The sequence below is a fragment of the Diaphorina citri genome, unplaced genomic scaffold (genome assembly GCF_000475195.1).
Source record: "Diaphorina citri unplaced genomic scaffold, Diaci psyllid genome assembly version 1.1 scaffold114, whole genome shotgun sequence".
NCBI lineage: Eukaryota > Metazoa > Arthropoda > Insecta > Hemiptera > Psyllidae > Diaphorina > Diaphorina citri.
Genome location: NW_007377551.1, coordinates 39,236 through 61,727, shown reverse-complemented (window position 1 = coordinate 61,727; position 22,492 = coordinate 39,236). Strand labels below are relative to the sequence as shown.

Below are 22,492 nucleotides of genomic sequence, written 5' to 3'. Positions count from 1 at the left end.
ATGTCGATGTCCCAACCCTAACAGGGGCGAGCATACGCCATTACAATGCAATGAGCCCCCACCACGTGTATTCCCCTGATCAGTCGTCCTCCCCCTACTGTTACGATTCGCCCCTGGTCTATCAAGACAGGGGGCGAATGGGGATGTCCCCAGGGTCGGTGCCTGGGCCCCCTCCCAACGTCGGCAGTGGTAAGTCATGTGTGCGAAACTAGCTCATGTGACGCCCTGCGAAATCGAATCGAATCACTCGCTCTCCCAATTCCTTGTCCTATCCTTCATGTTTTATTAACCAAACGACTTGCCATTGCCCAAATTTGAATCTGATTTTCATTCTAATTGGTTGTTAAAACATGTCTCATTATTAGAAATAGGGTGGCAGAGTTAACATGGTCCCTAAGTCTCATGAAGAGTATGACTTCATTAGATTACCAAGACGGACATTTTTATCTCTTTCACCCTGTTTTATAACATCTTTTCCCCCATGTGCTGTCGTTTGCTATTCAGCCACACTCTATCCATACAGATTCTACACGAATTATCCAATCCCGTTTTCCCCTCCTGCCTAGCTTCACTGCTCCCGTTTCTGTTGTCAATGTTTTCCCTCAGTGTTTTTCTAGCTTTCTAGTCGGGATTTTTGTTACTTATTAAATGTGTTTTTTGGGAGTGCACTGATCATATTTACTGTTGGGTTTTTAGGTTCTAAGCGGATTCCCTACCACTATTTTTTTTTAACAAGTTTTCTTTTATGTGTTTGTCAATTTTGATTTTTTTCGGAGGTTTTTCTCCGGAATGACTTGGGTGTTTTTTTTCTTTTCACTTGTAGTATTAAGATGAAGTTTGATTTTGTTCGTTGCAGTTTTACTTGTGTCATTTCCATTTCTGACCTATAGGACACTTTCCTATCATAGCTATTAACTAAATTGCAGACTGTAACGCACAAAATCACCACGCCCTCCTGTTTACCAGGCGAGCGCCTTGACCACTACACCACCGAGGCAGGTATTTATTGTATTTTACCTCTCGGCGTTTACTATTTTCTTAATTCTAGGTCTTAAAACTAAAACTTACGTATAATAGTAGGTCGCGGATTCGATTCCCGCCCGGGTCTTCAACAGATGAGGTTTTCCCCCGGAACGGCTGACTTTCTCCTATCCTGTCTTTTCCTGTAAGACCTCAGTAGTTACAGTTCCCTCTATCACACAGTGACATGAAAGTCGTGAAACCCCTATTAAACAATCCCTCCATCTCATCTATTCTGTTCCTTACTTAGACCTTATTTAGATTGCTTCGACCTTATTCATTCTAGCAGTAGAAATGAGGTATATTCTATTCTATTCACAGATCAATATGCTGTCGACGAGATCCTGTCGTTCATCTCTGCCTCTAGTAACGCCGCCAAGCGCAACCTTCCCCAGGAGCAAGCTATCAGGCAAATCAAGAAGAGTCTCATGCAAATCTGTGATGAAGCCACGCCCAAACCTCCCTCCTATCATGTGAGTTGAACGAACGAACTGAAATTTCAGATTCAAGCTTTGAAAAAATTAATAATAAATGCCGTTTCTTTGTGTTATTATATCACAACTTTGGTGCTCACTTCAGTATTGTAGAATTTTCCAAATATTTTTATAATCCAGCACCCAGTGTTTACCTACCATGCTGGCACCGGTCGCTATGCGCATTTACATGTCATAGCTACTCATTTTCCTCACGAGACTGAGTGGGCCCCGCAACAGCCAGTCACGGAATCAATCATTTGCATGATACAAATTTCTTGACCCTGCCGGGAATCGAACCCGGGTCTCCCGCGTGCAAGGCGAGCGCAGTGACCACTACGTCACGGGAGCTAACCTAAATTCAACCTTTCAACGCGACGAATTTTATTGAGTTTGTGGCACTAAATAAAATCTTACATAGAAACCCAGGTTCTCGTTTCTCCACAATTTCCATCTCTGAAGTATAAATGACACTTCCAAATTCTTGGGCTATGTATCGGTAAGACTGATATTGGTATTGGTGGTGACAGTGGAGCGCCACAAGTTTGCTTGTTTGTTTTAGGTGCCCCCTCCATTTTTTTTTTTTTAAGCCGATTCTCTCTAATAATTCGTCTCTGTATCTCTCTCTCTCCCCATCCCATTCAGCTAAACCTGACTCAGCAACAGTCACAATCTCAGGGTCCCCCTCCCCCCCAGCTCTTTTTTTTTTTTTTTTTTTTTTTTTTTTTTTTTTTTTTTTTTTAATGATGATCTAATGCATGCTTCTTTTAATACCTTTTAAAATACCTCGATAGATACCTAACTACAAAGTGTCAACAAAAAATTCTCTCCCGTTTTTGGTTCTCAATAAACCTACTGTGTTGACATTCATTAATTGGGAGTTCTTTTGCCTGCATGTTTTTTGTTGTATTGTGTCATCTCCGTACCTACTTATTTTAATGCATGTTTGTACTAAGAATCTAATGCTTACTAACAATCCTACCCTTTTTGCTCTCCTTTTGTTTTAACCACCATATTCTCTCTCTATTTTCTTTCTCTCACTCTCTTCAAGTAACATTTCGTCCACTGCCATATCTAACCCTCTGATCTCTCTTTGATTTGTATGTTTCTTGCCATCTTACCATAGAGTTTTCCTTTCCTTTTCACTTTCTTTTAGTTTACCGAGTGATTTTATTTTGTTTTGCTGGTGCGTCGCGAGCTAAATTTTTCTTCTAGTCATCTAGATTAACTTTTTAACTTAAAATATTACCTAATTTAGATTATTTTTAAAAATAATTTATGCTGTACGTTAGTTTTTTAGGAATATTCATTCAATTATTAATATTATTAAGTATGCTTTCGATGTGCTCAAAACAAATTCAAATTACAAAAAAATAATGCCTTGGCGAAAACAAAGAAAATACATGTTTCAAGTGTGATATGAAATTGTGAGTCGAGAGGGAGAAATAAACTTTCAAGAAGGGATTATCTATTTCAATAGCAGCCCAACTGATAACAGATAGCAAAGAAGAGTGATAAGATATTTTTTTTTTAAGAGAGGTTTGATGTTTTATCGTCGCGAAAGCAAAGAGACAATGGAGAAAGCCAGCTGTTCCGAGAACGAACTTTGTATCTTGAGGATAAATTTTGCCCCAGGTGGGAATTGGACCTACGACCTGAAAGGATAGGTGGCAATGGTTTTTCCTTTTTTGTTTGTTTCTCGTTTTTTGTCCTTCAGAGCCGTAGCAGCTACCAGTCACATGTGTATTTTCTTTTGTCAAAGCGGAATTTTCACTTTATTTTATTTTCTTATAGAAATGGTAATTTTATATTTACATATTTTGTTTTTGTTTTTTTTTTTTTTTTTTTTTTTTAATTTTACGATTACATATCTGAAAATCCGGATATTACCTACTTTGAGTAGGCTGCATTTATAAGTCAAATATGTGAAATCATCTGCTGAAATGACATTAAATGACCGCTCCTCAAAAGCAATCCCATTTTGGACGGACCACAATGTTCTGATGGATCTCGATTACTTATTCTCTTTCTTCTCTCCTGCAGGTACGAATAACGGAGTGACGGATTATGTGAGGCAAGAGATCAGGGCCATAGTGGGGGCCAGACAGCAGGGGCCCCGGCCTACCCAACAAATACAAGTGGGGCCCGGACAGAGCGTGTCAGCCGCGGATTGCGAAGCGCTTGGCCTCTACCTGGAGATGCCGTCAGGTGAGATTCATTGATAAAATCGGCACTGATATTATTGTTAAAATAATTCTTATACTACTCGAATAGGACCAGAGAGTCCCTTTATCCCAGCAGTAGGCTACTACTATTATTGTGGGCAAATTCTTATATAATGTTGAGGATAAAATTCCATACTTCGGCTGGAATTGAACCCTTGCCCTCCTGATTACCAAGCGAGCGTCTTGAGTTCTTGACCATTACAAAAATAATTCTTATACTACTCGAATAGGACCAGAGAGTCCCTTTATCCCAGCAGTAGGCTACTACTATTATTGTGGGCAAATTCTTATTTAATGTTGAGGATAAAATTCCATATTTCGGCTGGGATTGAACCCTCGCCCTCCTGATTACCAAGCGAGCGTCTTGACCATTACCCCACCGAGGCAGGAATATGCTGCATGGCAAGTAAGAGAGTCACCATTGAACTCTATGGCCTCATATACTTCATCTCCGCTAATCTCATTTCTCTTTTCTCCCCACAGGAGGCAATGAAAGTCCCAAGATGTGGGCCTCCCTCCCCTCAGGTGATATGGGAGTTACTTCCCCTCCTCATCGCAACTCCAGCGATAGTAATGGGAGCGATCAGAAAAACTCTTCCCTCCTACAGAAGTTACTGTCTGAGTAGGCGGGGCTTCGAGCTTGTGATTGGTTGGCACTTTCTGTGATCTGATTGGGTGGAGCTTCCTGTGATCTGATTAGGCGGAGCTTCCTGTGATCTGATTGGGCGGTTTCTGCGTTGTTATTTTGTTTTGACTTGTAATGAGTCGACAATGACTATAAATACCATGAATGGAACTTCACAAAGTCAATTAGAAGCCAACAAAAAATGGGAATATATTACCTTGTTTTTCTTCTGTAAAGCAAGGTTTCAGCAAGTTTTTAATGGGAATATATTACCTTGTTTTTCTTCTGTAAAGCAAGGTTTCAGCAAGTTTTCAATCACTAGGCAAATAATCCTGCCTATCTCTAGAGTGAACAGTAGAATTAAGGTATTTTGTTTTTACTGCTGGGAATTTAGGATTGTAAAGTTCCTTACCCGACGCAGTTTAACCAAAGATTCCATTTATCTTGACATTTTATGTGATGAAGCAGAGGATTTTTGGTTTCTCTCTTCTCACTTTCATTATTTCCGCTGATGTTTCATTCATGGTATCCATAGGAAGAAGGTCGACTTTCAAAGCGTATCCGTGATATGAGGTAATTTTATATTTTCAATGTAAACCATTACCTATCTCTTTATTTATATGTATTTTTACAAAACTGATAATATTTTTCTCGATTGTTTTATTCGTTTGTTGTTCTTGTTTTGATGTGATTATTGGAAAAAGGATTTTAAAGTGTTTTTTTTTCTATTTGATCTAATATTATTATTAGGTATTAGTTTTATTATTGTAGATTATGTTTTCCCCCTTCTCCTCTCTCATTTTTTTTTTTTTTTTTAATTATTTCGAGCTAGTCACTGTCTTAATAAATAAAGAAATTCAAATTTCTTCTGTGCAAAAGTTGAATGAAAGATGAATTGAACAATAAAGTCAGTCCAGTTTAAAGGCCTTATCGATTTTTAAGTACACTTCATAGATTCAAGCTTGATATTTTTTTTCACTGTATGACGCGACGTACATTTGACTCTGTCGAGGCAAATGAATAAAATTACAATAGTAATTTCAAATTTGTGTGCACTTCTGTAAGACTAATTCTTTGCTTACGATAATTATAAGACTAATTTTTCTGCTTAAAGGCTCTTTTTTTATTATTAAATTTTGTGTGTTTCCCAATTGAAAGATTTGAAACTGTAAAGTGTAAAGGAGGCCAATATCAATGTTCTCATGGGATAAATTGATATTGGACCTTTACGTTAGGTTAGTCTTGAGTACCTGGTATCAAATGTAGTTTGTATTGTTTTTTTATTTCTTTCTCCCTATATGGTGTAAATTCTCCTAATGAGGTTATTGATGCTTTCTGTCCCCTTTTCTCTTCTCTTTGTCACCTCTATTTCGCGCTATATTCTAACTTCTTACGTATCCGCATTTGTTCCTTTTCATCTGTCTCATTTCTTCCTCCAGAATCAATCAGACCTCGTGTTCCTTCTCGTTTTATCTTTCGAAATTTGACCTTAAATTCACGACGTTCTTAAATATATAGCTGACCTTGAATACAAAATGTCTATTCTAGATTTGACCTTGATATCGCAAATTTCAAGGTCAAATCTTTAATAATGTTCAACATTATTTCACCTTGAATACACAATACATATTCAAGATTTGACCTTGAATAATATTTTCAACGTTATTTGACCTTGAATGAATTTAAAATGATTTCCGTCTTCAAAAAATACATTTTCTTTTTCCTTGTGTGTGTTCAAGGTATCTAAAGTAAAGAAAGGTAATAGAACTAATAGATCTAGGCGCACGGCAGTGCGCCAGGCCATGTTCCGGCCTGAGCACGCCAGTGTGTATATATAATACATAATACGTAAAGTGTAAAGGAGGCCAATATCAATGTTCTCATGGGATAAATTGATATTGGACCTTTACGTTAGGTTAGTCTTGAGTACCTGGTATCAAATGTAGTTTGTATTGTTTTTTTATTTCTTTCTCCCTATATGGTGTAAATTCTCCTAATGAGGTTATTGATGCTTTCTGTCCCCTTTTCTCTTCTCTTTGTCACCTCTATTTCGCGCTATATTCTAACTTCTTACGTATCCGCATTTGTTCCTTTTCATCTGTCTCATTTCTTCCTCCAGAATCAATCAGACCTCGTGTTCCTTCTCGTTTTAGGTATCTTTCGAAATTTGACCTTAAATTCACGACGTTCTTAAATATATAGCTGACCTTGAATACAAAATGTCTATTCTAGATTTGACCTTGATATCGCAACTTCTTACGTATCCGCATTTGTTCCTTTTCATCTGTCTCATTTCTTCCTCCAGAATCAATCAGACCTCGTGTTCCTTCTCGTTTTATCTTTCGAAATTTGACCTTAAATTCACGACGTTCTTAAATATGTAGCTGACCTTGAATACAAAATGTCTATTCTAGATTTGACCTTGATATCGTAAATTTCAAGGTCAAATCTTTAATAATGTTCAACATTATTTCACCTTGAATACACAATACATATTCAAGATTTGACCTTGAAATTTGAAATTTCAAGGTCAAATCTTGAATGGTGTTCAACAATATTTGACCTTGAATAATATTTTCAACGTTATTTGACCTTGAATGAATTTAAAACGATTTCCGTCTTCAAAAAATACATTTTCTTTTTCCTTGTGTGTGTTCAAGATATCTAAAGTAAAGAAAGGTAATAGAACTAATAGATCTAGGCGCACGGCAGTGCGCCAGGCCAAGTTCCGGCCTGAGCACGCCAGTGTGTATATTTAATACATAATAACGTTTCTATTTTCGTTTCATTTTTTACGCGAATAAATGTGTCTCAGTTGGTAGTTTGGTATTTTAGTTCTAGCAAACCCCTCACAACCTTTCTGTGTTCCTTACACTCCCCTTCACTTTTTTATAAACTTTAGCTGGGACATGATTTCATACTCTATGCTTAGATTCTGCCATTTTTGCCAACCTGGCTATTATAGGAAGAAAAAAATAATGCTTGAAATTAGCGGCAAAAGATTGCAAATCTAATTCAAATAGGGTTTGAACTCAACTAATCCCTCTGTAATAGGACTTTTTCTTAACACATTTGTCAATTTATATTTAAAAATAATAATTATTTCTTTATAATTAAATGTTTATTTACGAAAAATTAAGAATAATATTTCTTATTGGTTAAGTACAAAGCATGAAATGAAATAACTTCTCATAGATAAGTAAGTGGAGTAGATTTTATACTGAACAAAATATTTTATAGACTTTCCCCCTCTAGCTTAGAGTCCTTTAATGAATTCTCCTAAACTTCACCTTTCACTATGTAACCACTTTCCTATTCCATGAAGAATTCCCCACAGATTTTTCCCCGTAAAAAGTGTGAAATAGGGGTGTGTAAAGAGTGAGTGAGTTAAAAAAAAATGACTACTTTTTTCAGTGGACTACTCGGTCAATGAGGTAGATCCTAACTCATTGTACCAGGTACAGTGTACGTATAGGGATAGGGAGTTGAAGAGTAAGTTACATCTGACTCATTGACTGAATAGTCTATTGAAAAAGAGTAGTTCGTTTTTAATAATAACTCACTCACTCACTCTTTACATATCTCTAGTGTAAGAAATTCTTCGTGGAATCTCTAAAAGAAAAGCTTAAACTAGCCAAAAAGTGTGCCCGGGCGTAAGTGAAAATATCTCCAAAATTCGATTTAAAAAAAGAAATGGCTCATTATCAGCGATAAAAAAAAAATCGCTCATTATCAGCAATGGAAAAAGATCGCTCATCACAAGTGATGAAAAGACGCCATAGGGCTATCACTAATGTTCTTCACTCTCACTGCCAGTCTATACTTGGTTATTGTCACGGTACTGGAGTCACCTAAAACTTGTAACTCACTCATCAACTTGCTATACATAGGTATAGGGCAGAGGTTTCCAACTAGCGGCCCGCGGGCCACATGTGGCCCGCCAGACCATTTTTGTGCCCCGCGAAGCTTTTTGGGATTTGTACAATCTTCATGGAAACTGACCCCCTTTAGTGTTCAGCTACAATAAGGAGAATACTTTTTGAAAAGTTTCGCCTGCGGCGCTCAAAATTCGATCAGGCTCAATTTCTAAAAATTGGGGGGGTGCTCCCCTATGTACATATGTGGCCCGCAAAGTACCTCCGAATGTAGCATGTGGCCCGCATACATATGGAAGTTGGAAACCCCTGGTATAGGGAATTGGGATCTGACTCATTGACTGAGTAGTTCATTGAAAAGAGTAGTTCTTTTTTACAACTCACTAAGAGCGAAAAAAGTAGCTAGTTTTAAGTATCCATCTACCTACAACATAAAATATTGTACCTTAACTGTTTTACTTTCTTTTTTACTAAATTGGCCCTCAAAAAATATCCAAATTGTTTGTATATTTGTCCCTCACCTACCAGTATTTGAAAAACCAACTTTGGTGTATGTCTTAATTCTTTTGGTATATCTATCCAAGTTTCTTTTTCGGGGTATTCAATTTACTGTATTGTTGTTTTCTTTTTCTCTCTCAACGTTAGTTTTTTAGGAATATTCATTCAATTATTAATATTATTAAGTATGCTTTCGATGTGCTCAAAACAAATTCAAATTACAAAAAAATAATGCCTTGGCGAAAACAAAGAAAATACATGTTTCAAGTGTGATATGAAATTGTGAGTCGAGAGGGAGAAATAAACTTTCAAGAAGGGATTATCTATTTCAATAGCAGCCCAACTGATAACAGATAGCAAAGAAGAGTGATAAGATATTTTTTTTAAGAGAGGTTTGATATTTTATCGTCGCGAAAGCAAAGAGACAATGGAGAAAGCCAGCTGTTCCGAGAACGAACTTTGTATCTTGAGGATAAAAGAAGAGTGATAAGATATTTTTTTAAGAGAGGTTTGATATTTTATCAAACATTGTCTCTTTGCTTTCGCAAAGAGACAATGGAGAAAGCCAGCTGTTCCGAGAACGAACTTTGTATCTTGAGGATAAATTTTGCCCCAGGTGGGAATTGGACCTACGACCTGAAAGGATAGGTGGCAATGGTTTTTCCTTTTTTGTTTGTTTCTCGTTTTTTGTCCTTCAGAGCCGTAGCAGCTACCAGTCACATGTGTATTTTCTTTTGTCAAAGCGGAATTTTCACTTTATTTTATTTTCTTATAGAAATGGTAATTTTATATTTTGTAATTCTTTCATTAAACTAATGATATTTTAATTTATTCGAGTAGCGACCCCTTTTCTCGCAATAATGAGAGCTTGTAGACACCTTAGTAATGAAGAGCTCATCCCTAGCTTGAAAAAAAAATGCTTGCAGAAATTTAAGTAACAGACTTTCTTAACTCATGACACCAAAGACTGAGTTCCAATATTCACCCTACGAATTACCAAATATTTTAGGTAGAAAGTGAGAAAAATACACAATCATGAAGTAACAAAGTAGCGATATTTCAGTGAACAACTCACTCAGAAAAAGAACCCCTTCCTTCCTACTAAAATTCGATCGAGTCCAAAATCCAATGAGCAAATTTCCCTTGAGAAGATCACTTTTGCCAATTTTCACCAAAATCGTACAAACCATTCGAGAGTTAGTTTTCACTGAACATGAAATAAAGTCAAGATCCAGTGAAAACTTCGAATTCATCTCTATCATTCAGTAAAAGCACTCAGAAAAAGAACCCCTTCCTTCCTACTAAAATTCGATCGAGTCCAAAATCCAATGAGCAAATTTCCCTTGAGAAGATCACTTTTTCCAATTTTCACTAAAATCGTACAAACCATTCGAGAGTTAGTTTTCACTGAACATGAAATAAAGTCAAGGATCCAGTGAAAACTTCGAATTCATCTCTATCATTCAGTAAAAGAAAAAAAAAATGTATCTAGAAGAGGTCGCTACGAAATTATTTTTGTACCTATTAAGATTTGAATATATTTCTTACACAATATTTTTAATTGCATATTTTTCTAAATAACTTTTATCGCTGTAAATACAGTTTTCAATGGAGAGAGGTAGATAGGGATTGTTAGTTTTATTACTTTGATGCAGACGGAACTAGCACTATGTACATTTCTTTTGAATGGTATATACCAGAGGGTTACTAGAAATCGCGACTTTTATCGCTGTAAATACAGTTTTCAATGGAGAGAGGTAGATAGGGATTGTTAGTTTTATTACTTTGATGCAGACGGAACTAGCACAATGTACATTTCTTTTGAATGGTAGATACCAGAGGGTTACTAGAAATCGCGTTTTTTTTCCCCCTCTGCTGAAAACTTGGTCTGGATTTCTAATTTAACAGAAAGAAGTTTGTACATTGTGCTAGGGAATTCGTATTGAAACTTGTGATATGTATGAGATAAGTTAGAACAATGGCTTATCTAAATATGGTTAGCCATTGTGCTTTTAAATTAATTTCTAAGAGGCAGAATTTTTCAAACCATATTTTTGTTACTTTTTTTTCGATGTAGAATAATACAAAATTTCTTCTTTTCTCTAAGGTTTTTAAATTTAATGACTCATTTTTATTATTATCATTTTAAATTTAAAATACCATGATTTTTTACGAGTTAGAAACGTTTTATGTTATCAATTAATTTGTTCTTTTTAATTTTATTTATTATTATTTGGAAAAAGTTCCTTTTTGATTATTTTGTGTACATTTTGGTTATCTTTTTTAGTTTTATTTTTTATTCAGTTATGTTAATTTTTGTTATCATTTTAATATTTTCATATTATATTAAAACAGGGTGGTTTTTGATTTATAGAAATGAATTACCCTTCTGCATAAGATAGAATAGAACCAACCAGGTGAGTGCGTGACTAGTGAAGTAGTCACTACCATACAAATGATTATATTGTGCCCATAACTTCACTGCAGTCACTAACCACTTGACCCGAGGGTCTATGGAGAGATAATAACTCAGAAGTTTGGTATTCTCTACACTGATACCATTCTTGAAACTAAGATCAATATTGATTGCCGAGACTTTGTGTTGAAGCTTAATGATTGGCACTTTGGTTCTTGTGAGACCGAGAATACAGGAGAAGGTATGACTATTTCTGTAGAATAGCTTCCTTATTTTCTTGACAAAGAGTTGTTGATTCTCGTACGTAGTACTGTCACTATAGTTCTGTCCAGTAACATCAATGTAAATATCCATATCACTATCAGGAAGAGCCATGTTACTCACCCGGGATCCAAACAAGTGTAAGATACAATTCGGATAAATGCTCTTGACCAAATCTTTGATCTGATATAATATGTTTCGCTGTATATCCTTACTCTCTGCTAGCACTTGCGTGTGTATTGCTAACATGTGATTTACTTGCTGCTCTATGTTCTCACTACTTCGTAACATAGACAAACAAGTGACACTTAGTCCTGGTGTTAACTTCACTTTGGGTTTTCTTCTTTTTGTTTTGTCCTCCTTCACGTTGTTGCTCTCTACTTTGCTTTCATTTACATCACTTTCCTCACCACTGTTTTGATCTTCTTTGTTTTGTCCTCCTTCACGTTGTTGCTCTCTACTTTGCTTTCATTTACATCACTTTCCTCACCACTGTTTTGATCTTCTTCTTCTTCACTAGAATGACCATCACTTTCCTCATGTTCACTCTCACTAGCACTTGCACTATCCAATATAGTTTGATGCTCGGAATAGGAAGCCTGCGACATTTCTTCTTTTGCGCTATCTTTAAACTTGCATAACTCATCAAAACTGTTTCTATCAACAGAAATATGTTTAAATTCCTCAAAAACTTCATCTTTCAAGAGATCATAATCAAGATTTGCATGAGGTTTCATTTCATCTAGAGCATTACGGTATACATTGATGAGTTTTTCTGTATCCCCTTCTGGAAAATCACATGTCTTTGTAAACTCCTCCAGTAGATGCAAGATGGCGAACTTTACATCATAAGATAAGGATTCATTATCCACAACTCTAATCATGCAGACATTTATGTTCTTGAAATCTTCACTTAGTTCTGTGCTACTCAAGTTGCTATTATCTGAAGAGAGTTTGTTTAGTGCTGCTCTGATCTCTTTGATATGAGCCTTGGTCAAGGTGACACCACTAGCATAGATATCATTCACAATGTTCAGCACAGGCTTGCTCAAATTAGTATCACTCCTTGCATTTACATCAGATACGTTATTTGGGATCTTAGGAGTGGGTATATTTTGTTTATTCTTGGTTTTAGGTGGTGTGAAGGGTAGCTTGGGTGGGGGTCCATTATTTTGTACCCAATTTAAGTGAAAAGTGGGAGGATTTGCCAGAAGAGGAGGAAGTGGGGGAGGATATGGAGGATATAATCCAGGATAGTTGGGAGGTGGCGTGTGACGAAAAACGCCATCTCTCTCACTCAAATGTAGAAAGAAAAAGACAGAAAACTCTCGGTCTCGTACAGCATACAGCTGGTTATTGTATAGGGAACTAAAGAGCGAGTTACACGTTTTGAAAGAACTACTCTTGAGGATCTAGTTCACTGAAAAGAGTAGTTCATCTTTTTAGCTCAATGAATCTTTACACATCTCTACTTAGGGTTTAGGGTGCACTCAACCCTCAACCTTGTGAGAACGAAAAGAGAGGTGATGGAAATGTAAAGCCTGATATGAGATATGACCTTTTTGAAAAGGATTATCTACGGACCTCATGGAATCCTGATCAATTCAATCAAAATCGTATGAACGGTTCACAAAGGTCTTGTTTCGACACGTTTTTGGGTTGTATATCATTTTATCAAAATTTAAGAAAATGGAACTTTTTACTTTCTACTTTAGTAAAGTATCAAAGAGGTGGGATTTACGTCATTGGCATCTTGAAATCGATTTATCTCGGGACCTGGAAGTTCAAGAAAAGGAACCCTTGAAATCTATCTACCTAGATTAAAGCTTAATCTACCTAGATTCAGCTTTAATCTTTAACGAACATCATTTCATTTTATAATTTATTTTATTTAATTTTTCATTGGTGCTAACTTAAATTTATTTATTTTTGTCTGTGTAACAAGAGTGTAATATATTTTGCTAATCAAAGAGTCTTAAGGCCGAATGCACAGTCGTTCCTTAATGATATTTTTTTCCTTTTTCCTTAAGGTTTCCTATTTCCTATCCATTTTCCTATGTTGTTTATTTTTTTCCGCCTTAACACTAATGGCGTCTGTTTGTCATAGGCCACTTTCGATGTTTCACCTATCAAACTGTTCGAAAAAGGTTTTTCTGGTACTAACAATCTCATTTTATGATCAATTAAGAAAAAACACAGCCAGCCTAGTTAGCTTGGTTGGTAGCACGTATGCCTTGTAAGCGCTAGGCCGCGGGTTTGATTCCCGCCCGGGGCAAATTTTATCCTGATGGAATAATGGGATAAAGTCCTCGGAACTGGCTTTCTCCTATCCTGTCTTCTTTCTCTCTTCGATTTCGGGACGATAAGACCATAGCAGTTACAGTTCCCTCTGTCGAACCTCTTTTTTAAAAAATCAATTGATTTTTAGTTGCTGCTTTCTCCTATCCTGTCTTCTTTCTCTCTTCGATTTCGGGACGATAAGACCATAGCAGTTACAGTTCCCTCTGTCGAACCTCTTTTTAAAAAAATCAATTGATTTTTAGTTGCTATGGATACAAGATATACTCGAATGCAAAAAAACCTCTTTTTTAAAAAATCAATTGATTTTTAGTTGCTATGGATACAATATATACTCGAATGCAAAAAATTAGGACAGTTTTCATTTTCATTGAATACTCTTACAGCCATTTAAAAATCATTTTGTTCCAAATTTTCTGCACGTCAGTGTATTGAAATTTAATATAAAAGAAAGTCGAAAAATACACATTGCGCTTGCGTAACTAGGAGGATTCACTATGAATATGAATTTTGGAAAAGCACTTAAAGGAGCCCCTCATCATTAAGGTAAGACTGTGCATTCGGCCCTTATGGAACAAATTACATCGAAATAATATGAGTTGTTTTCAAGTTCTCGATATTGAGAAATGTACGTTCGTAATATTGCTCATTACAAATTATAATAATTATCCTCTCCTAAAGAACGAGGGAAAATTATAATAAGCAAATAATCATGATAAATAGAATACTTAGAGAAAAACAAGCTGGGCCCGTCCCTCCGGGAATTTTTTAGCCCGTAGTTTATTCGATCATGGTTAAAGAAATACCTATGCACCTACCTAATTTGTTTAATACTCAGTTTATTATTATTATTTTTATTATAGATTTGAATTTTTATTTTTCTTTCATGTAATGATTTAAAATCAAGACTAGAGCCCGTTCTTCCTTTTGATGTTTCCTAATTCCTAATATGTAACTACCAATATATTGTTTAAGTCACCCATCCATTTCTTGGCTTTGCTCGGCGTAGCTTAACATAGATGACGCTGAAACCGTTCTTAAATTAACGACTGAAGTGTTATCTAAAACTTTCTTGCTTTGAGTTCATAGCTTGGGTGGGGGTCCATTATTTTGTACCCAATTTAAGTGAAAAGTGGGAGGATTTGCCAGAAGAGGAGGAAGTGGGGGAGGATATAATCCAGGATAGTTGGGAGGTGGCGTATTGTTAGGATACATTGGAAATATAGGAGGAATAAAGTTGACAGGTCCTGGTGCCATAGGCTGGTTGAGATGATGAGCTGAATTCTCCTGAAACTGTGTAACTTTATTAGGTCCAGGTTGATTTTGATTTCCTGAATTATTTCCAACAGATTTCTCTCCACAGTCATCAGTAGGCACTGTATCCTCTTTCTTTGATTGCTTACGTGTCTTCTTCTTCTGTCTGTTCCTTCTGTTTTTCTTACCTTTTCCTTTCATTTCTTCATCTGATGAGTTAGTATCCTCAGTGCTATCACTTTCAGAGCTATTGTTCTCTTCTCTTGCCTTTGGGTTCCACTTTTCAAATATAAGACTGATGTATTTTTGAAGACCTTTGATTTCCGTCTGCACATGTACACTCGGTTTTATCTCGACTGAATGCAGAGTAGTTTTGAATTCATGAATCAAATTGAGGATTTTCATTTCAACTTCGTTCTGATCTGAAGATAATACAGATTCACTCTTGCTTGCAAACGATAACTGGCTTGATTTCACATCTTCAAAATAATTCATTTGATTTGATTTGTCTTCAAAAGTGAACAACTCAGGAGGATCTTCGAAATTTTGTATGTTCTGCTTTTCTTTCATCTCCTGTGATTTGGTTTGATTATTTCTGTTGTTTTCTCTATTATTCATTTTGGGATTGAACCCTCCTTGATTCATGAGTGGTGGAGGATTTTTAATATTCCAATTGTTTTTATTTTCTTGCTGAGAGTCTCTACTACCTCTTCTGCTGCTAGAGCTAGAATCACCATATTCTTTATTTGAACCAACAATGTTTTGAAACCTCTCATATGGTGTTGATCTACCATTCTTCATTGTAGGAGGAGGTTCAAAACGTTTGTTCTTGAAATCTTCAGACGATAACTGGCTTGATTTCACATCTTCAAAATAATTCATTTGATTTGATTTGTCTTCAAAAGTGAACAACTCAGGAGGATCTTCGAAGTTGTGTATGTTCTGCTTTTCTTTCATCTCCTGTGATTTGGTTTGATTATTTCTGTTGTTTTCTCTATTATTCATTTTGGGCTTGAACCCTCCTTGATTCATGAGTGGTGGAGGATTTTTAATATTCCAATTGTTCTTATTTTCTTGCTGAGAGTCTCTACTACCTCTTCTGCTGCTAGAGCTAGAATCACCATATTCATTATTTGAACCAACAATGTTTTGAAACCTCTCATATGGTGTTGGTCTACCATTCTTCATTGTAGGAGGAGGTTCAAAACGTTTGTTCTTGAAATCTTCATTGTGATTTTTTCCCTTGGATGTCTTGTGCATTTCATTTTGACTGCCAGAAACTCCTGCATTTCCATAACTATTGTATTTGCCAGAACTATACTCATTTCTGACGGAATCTGTGTTTGATTTATTGAATCTTGCTCCTTGGTTCCTATAATTATGAGTACTATCTCTATCAGAAGACTTATGTCTATTTCCCCTTATTGTCATTCTCTTGTACTCATTCTTAACAGGTTTATTATTTTGATGTTTATTGTGAGTCCCATGTTGTGTACTTCTAGAAGGTGGATTAAAATTCCCTTTGGTTCCTTCCTGATTGGTTCTATCATGGGGAGGATTATTTTGTTTTCTATCACCTCTCACCTCACTGTTTGGTCTACTCCTGTTGTAATTGTTTGAATCCTTGTTTCTCTCATTCCTATTGTTATTAGGATTATGGTTTTCTCTTGACCTAGATTTATTTCGGCTCCGCCTCGTATCATGAGAAGTGTTATAATTTAATGAAGCCGTGTTCAACACAACATCTGCTTCCCATCCTGATTGTCCATTGTCATCCATACAACTCCCCCAGCTATCCCAACCATCTGCCATTGTTACTCGTTGAAGTAGTTGAATAAATCACCAATATCTTCAAATGCTACCTGAAACAATAAGGAAACACAATACCATTTTTAAATACCAGAATACAACATACCTACTTAAATATTGTTTGTTTTTTTTTACTTTTTTTTTAATAAATAGAGGCAACTGTAACTGCTGAGGTCTTGACAACTGTAACTGCTGAGGTCTTGACATCCCAAACAACAACAACAACAACAACAACAAGATAGAAACCAGTCCAAGAACAAACCTTATCTGTTTAGGATAAAATCTGCCCTGGGTGGGAATTAAATCAACAGCCTAGCACTTACAGGGCAGACCATCTAAATTCTAATTTAACTGGCTGCCTTGAAATGTTTATCTTCACACATCATGTGATCAGAGTCATTTAAAGCGCCTAATGGAAAAAAAAAGAGGTACCGTAAAGGTTAAAGGTGAGAATTAAAAACATAATCAATACAATGTGCCTTGTTTACCCTGATTGAATAAGACACAGGGCATAAGACATTCATTTTGTATCTGCTATACATCGGGGTGATGGTCTCTAGCTCTAGCCATGTTAAATTAGCAGGCTTATCCTGAATTGCAATCCATTGTGAAGAATTGTGCTTGGTCTTTAAAAGCAGAGAGAACCCTTTGAAAAACTGCCAGCTAGTTAGGCTGGTTAGGGTTAGCTGTTCTCCTCCCTGTTTATAGTCCCACAGCCAGATGCTAGTCTACTCTCTGTTTAACATGCTTTAGCCAGACAAGGGGGGACTGGTCTGTAGCACTGGTCAGTGCTAATTTGTGGTGTGATGTCTGAACAAGTACCCAGCATTTTTATTTCAAAGCAACTGTAATAAATAGCTTTCCCTTTATTCAGTGTCAGCTTTGATTATTTAGGTACTTACCACAGGTACCGGGTCCTCCTTTGGTACTACCATTTGGTCCTTTGGTACGTTGATGTACTACCATTACTTCTGGTTTCCCTCAGATTAATACAATCCCCATGATCTCTTCTTTCATGACGTAGGTAATTGAAGTTGAAAGAAGCTTGCTAGTTACATACTAGTACACCTGGGGGGAAAGAAGAAGAAATAAATGGACTGAAAAATAGATTAAACACTGGGGTTCACTGGGTAGGTATCTTTGGGTTTTCACTCTGCAAAAAACAAAAATCTTTTGCACTTTGGGTATTCCCTGTGCATTTTTTTTTTGCAACTTAAATAAAAGGTTGGACAGTGAACTACAAATGAGTAAATAATTCAGGGTGTCAAAGATCAAATACTAAGTACCTATTGTATTTTTGTCTCTTATCTGTTTAGAGTTGCATGGCAAGATGCTAATCTACTTACTCCGTTTAATGTAACTTAGCTAGACTTTTCTTTTTTTAAGCACTCTTTTAGCTGGATGTTGTTTTATAAATTTAGCTTTGAGCCTGATTTCCATCATACCTATGTCCTGATCATGCTCATTGATGATATATAAAAAAAAAAGTATATATGAAAGTACAAGTAGGTATCTAAGATTGTTCCTCAATCTTCAATGATTATTTTGATATTAATTAGAAAAAAAGCATTTTTAACACTGCATGCCAAGCAAGCTGAATTCAGTGATATTTCCTCCAGGCCCACAGATTTTAAATGGGATTCTCTGGTCACACTCTGGAGTGCAACAGTCTCTAAACAAAACATTACGTTGTCTGAATTATTTCCCCAGAGACCATGGCACCTGCTAAAAAAAGCATTTTTAACACTGCATGCCAAGCAAGCTGAATTCAGTGATATTTCCTCCAGGCCCACAGATTTTAAATGGGATTCTCTGATCACACTCTGGAGTGCAACAGTCTCTAAACAAAACATCAGGTTGTCAGAATTGTTTCCCCAGAGACCATGGCACCTGCTAGAGTGCAATAAACTTTTTTTTTCTGTTGTTCTATTTATAAGAAAAAACCACTGTCGCATGTGAGAGTGTGACAGTGACTTTATGGTAATGTTAGTGTCGCATGCTAGCATGTGACATGGCACACCAAGTGTTAATTGTGTTAAGCATATTCAAATGCCTGTCACAAATATCATTCCCTGATTTTTACACCCAGATAAATTTCATGACTTGACTTGGATTCGAACCACTAACCTCCAATCCAAAGTCCAACCCGTTAACAAGGGTATACCATTTATAAAAAAAATGTATGTTCTGAGTTTTTTATCGATCAAAAATAAATGGAAACTTGTTAATAATAATAATAATAAAAAGAAATTCTGTTTAACATAAAAGTAGGTACCTGCCTCTATATGTAAGGGGGGGGGGACTAGTTGTTGTTGTTTTAGCAGCTTTAGCTTTTGCCTAACGGCAATAGCAGAATAAAGAAAAGATATCTTTTTGTATCTGCTATACATCAGGGTGATGGTCTCTAGCAGGCTGAATTGCAGTCAACCATTGTGAAGACTTGTGCTTGGTCTTTAAAAGCAGAGAGAACCCTTTGAAAAACTGCCAGCTAGCTAGGCTGGTTAGGGTTAGCTGTTCTCCTCCCTGTTTATAGTCCCACAGCCAGATGCTAGTCTACTTTCTGTTTAACGTGCTTTAGCCAGACAAGAGGGGACTGGTCTGTAGCACTGGTCAGTGCTAATTTGTGATGTGATGTCTGAACAAGTACCCAGCATTTTTATTTCAAAGCAACTGCAATAAATAGCTTTCCCTTTATTCAATGTCAGCTTTGATTATTTAGGTACTTACCACAGATACCGGGTCCTCCTTTGGTACTACCATTTGGTCCTTTGGTACGTTGATGTACTACCATTACTTCTGGTTTCCCTCAGATTAATACAATCCCCATGATCTCTTCTTTCATGACATAGGTAATTGAAGTTGAAAGAAGCTTGCTAGTTACATACTAGTACACCTAGGGGGAAAGAAGAAGAAATAAATGGACTGAAAAATAGATGAAACACTGGGGTTAACTGGGTAGGTATCTTTGGGTTTTCACTCTGCAAAAAACAAAAATCTTTTGCCCTTTGGGTTTTCCCTGTGCATTTTTTTTTTTTTTTTGCAACTTAAATAACGTCAGTTCATGTGTAAACCATGGCTGTTTCAACGTTATTTTTTTTTGCGACATTTTAGGGGATTTAGGGACCGTTTTGGATGTTTTTGAGTGCGCCAATGCACTTTTTGGGTACTTTTTCATCGGAATAGGACTCTATCTCGAAAAAAATTTTCATTTGGTTGAGCCCCTATAATTTTCGCGGGCAGCCATTTTTTTTGTGATGACGTCAGTTCATGTGTCAGTTCGTGATGACGTCAGTTCATGCGTAAACCATGGCTGTTTCAACGTTATTTTTTTGCGACCTTTTAGCGACATTTTAGGGGATTTAGGGACCGTTTTGGATGTTTTTGAGTGCGCCAATGCACTTTTTGGGTACTTTTACATCGGAATAGGACTCTATCTCGAAAAAAATTGTCATTTGGTTGTGCCCCATTTAGCTTTGAGCCTGATTTCCATCATACCTATGTCCTGATCATGCTCATGCATGATATAAAAAAAAAGTATATATGAAAGTACAAGTAGGTATCTAAGATTGTTCCTCAATCTTCAATGATTATTTTGATATTAATTAGAAAAAAAAGGATTTTTAACACTTTGCATGCCAAGCTGAATTCAGTGATATTTTCTCCAGGCCCACAGATTTTAAATGGGATTCTCTGGTCACACTCTGGAGTGCAACAGTCTCTTAACAAAACATTAGGTTGTCAGAATTGTTTCCCCAGAGACCATGGCACCTGCTAGAGTGCAACAAACTTTTTTTTTCTGTTGTTCTACTTATAAGAAAAAAACCACTGTCGCATGTGAGAGTGTGACAGTGACTTTATGGTTATGTTAGTGTCACATGCTAGCATGTGACGTGGCACACAAAGTGTTAATTGTGTTAAGCATATTCAAATGCCTGTCACAAATATCATTCCCTGATTTTTACACTCAGATAAATTTCATGACTTGACTTGGATTCGAACCACTAACCTCCAATCCAAAGTCCAACCCGTTAACAACTGCAATACCAAGGTTGGTTTGACATTAATTAAATATAGCCAATGAATGAATACCAATATCACTGTACCGGATTTTTACACCCAGATAAATTTCATGACTTGACTTGGATTCGAACCACTAACCTCCAATCCAAAGTCCAACCCGTTAACAACTACAATGGTGTTCAAAACCCCATAACGTGTGTCATGCGCAGAAACCAAAACTCGTCGAACATTGGACCCGAAACAGGATGCGAAATCTCACTACTTTCTATTACATTTGCGAAATACGTATTTGAAAAAAAAAGTAAAAAATTTTCTAAGTCCCAAGCCGCCTACATGGCGGATTGGCGACCGATTTTTGGTCGAAAATTTTCCATCTTAATAAAATAGGTACTCCCCATGTAATAAAAGGAATATCATTCAAAAGTGTCCAAAACTTGGACGCACTTTACGAGTCTATCGAATGTACGGTAATACCAAAGAAAGTGTCACCTGGCAACACTGTTTCATCAACGTTCACGATTTTTGTTCACGTACTATTTCTCCCTTCCAGTTTAGTTCTGTGTTCCTGTTCCTGTGTTGTGCCCAAAAGCTGGATGTTGTTTTATAAATTTAGCTTTGAGCCTGATTTCCATCATACCTATGTCCTGATCATGCTCATTGATGATATATTTACATATCCATTCTCCAAAGTCACAGCTGTTATCTCCATTGCCTTATCTTAACTGGTCCGTATGCAGTTTCTCTTCTCTGATTTCACTTTTTCCTCTACTCGAACAAACTACAATAACTACAATCCATTCACTGTCCACTAATCCAGCCAAAATCTCACATCCAGAAAATTCACTTTACCTGCACCTGCACTACACTAGCAGTTTGCTCTTTGGGACTGGATTTAAGTTTAAGACGTTAGACTTAGAAATCCTGTCAAAATCAAGCCCCTGGATGTAAGCTTGCGTGCTAACTGGGAATGCCAAGGTTGGTTTGACATTAATTAAATATAGCCAATGAATGAATACCAATATCACTGTACCGGAGTGTAATATTACCTGAGTGTCCTTACATGATTACATATCCATTCTCCAAAGTCACAGCTGTTATCTCCATTGCCTTATCTTAACTGGTCCGTATGCAGTTTCTCTTCTCTGATTTCACATTTTCCTCTACTCGAACAAACTACAATCCATTCACTGTCCACTAATCCAGCCAAAATCTCACATCCAGAAAATTCACTTTACCTGCACTACACTAGCAGTTTGCTCTTTGTACTCTTTTGTACTTTGCAGTTTGCATTTTTTGCACAGTTTACACTCTTTACTTTGCAGTAGAGTTTTGATAAGATCCCATGGTATGATAAACTCAAGGAGGTCGAGAAAAGCAGATTAGGATGGTGATACATTAAAAGTGGAGCCATATGACCAATGACCGTAGATTTTTTTTTTTTTTTTTATGCATTATTTTTTCGGTACTTGTGCAGAATTTTTCTTTTAAAAATCTACTTACCTGCCATTTCTTACATATCCATTCTCCAAAGTCACAGCTGTTATCTCCATTGCCTTATCTTAACTGGTCCGTATGCAGTTTCTCTTCTCTGATTTCACATTTTCCTCTACTCGAACAAACTACAATCCATTCACTGTCCACTAATCCAGCCAAAATCTCACATCCAGAAAATTCACTTTACCTGCACTACACTAGCAGTTTGCTCTTTGTCCTTTGTA

The 22,492-nt window shown here is 36.5% G+C and overlaps 2 protein-coding genes and 3 long non-coding RNA genes across 5 annotated transcripts in view; 2 read left to right on the top strand and 3 right to left on the bottom strand.

The window, feature by feature from the left end:
- Window positions 1–4,505, top strand: part of LOC103524685 — an 82,781-nt gene extending 78,276 nt beyond the window's left edge. Inside the window, exons 24-26 of the mRNA XM_026820023.1 lie at window positions 25–189; window positions 3,537–3,701; window positions 4,202–4,505. Coding sequence (XP_026675824.1) covers window positions 25–189; window positions 3,537–3,701; window positions 4,202–4,344 — 473 coding nt within the window. The 3' untranslated portion in view covers window positions 4,345–4,505. The remainder of the gene's footprint in view (window positions 1–24; window positions 190–3,536; window positions 3,702–4,201) is intronic.
- A 615-nt stretch (window positions 4,506–5,120) lies between these two features.
- On the bottom strand, window positions 5,121–9,181 carry LOC113465482. Its single transcript, XR_003390184.1, has 2 exons — window positions 6,852–9,181; window positions 5,121–5,985 (listed from the first exon to the last, which is right to left on the bottom strand). It is a non-coding gene; the product is annotated as an uncharacterized LOC113465482 (long non-coding RNA).
- Window positions 6,208–7,741, top strand: LOC113465484. Its single transcript, XR_003390186.1, has 2 exons — window positions 6,208–6,564; window positions 6,786–7,741. It is a non-coding gene; the product is annotated as an uncharacterized LOC113465484 (long non-coding RNA).
- A 2,604-nt stretch (window positions 9,182–11,785) lies between the features above and the next one.
- Window positions 11,786–22,137, bottom strand: LOC103524684 (putative uncharacterized protein DDB_G0282133). The gene is made up of 4 exons (XM_026820022.1): window positions 21,821–22,137; window positions 15,819–16,807; window positions 14,786–15,431; window positions 11,786–12,549 (listed from the first exon to the last, which is right to left on the bottom strand). Exons 2-4 carry the CDS (start codon window positions 16,755–16,757, stop codon window positions 11,786–11,788), a joined length of 2,349 nt encoding a protein of 782 aa, XP_026675823.1. The 5' UTR covers window positions 16,758–16,807; window positions 21,821–22,137.
- Window positions 13,854–14,547, bottom strand: LOC113465481. Its single transcript, XR_003390183.1, has 2 exons — window positions 13,975–14,547; window positions 13,854–13,906 (listed from the first exon to the last, which is right to left on the bottom strand). It is a non-coding gene; the product is annotated as an uncharacterized LOC113465481 (long non-coding RNA).
- Window positions 22,138–22,492: the final 355 nt, after the last annotated feature.

Coding starts and splice junctions, on each gene's coding strand:
- LOC103524684 (XM_026820022.1), bottom strand. CDS start 16,757: ATGGCAGATGGTTGGGATAGCTGGGGGAGTTGTATGGATGACAATGGA. Junction 15,432..15,818: donor AATCAAATCAAATGAATTAT/TTTGAAGATGTG, acceptor CAAATGAATTAT/TTTGAAGATGTGAAATCAAG. Junction 12,550..14,785: donor ACAAAATAATGGACCCCCAC/CCAAGCTATGAA, acceptor ATGGACCCCCAC/CCAAGCTACCCTTCACACCA.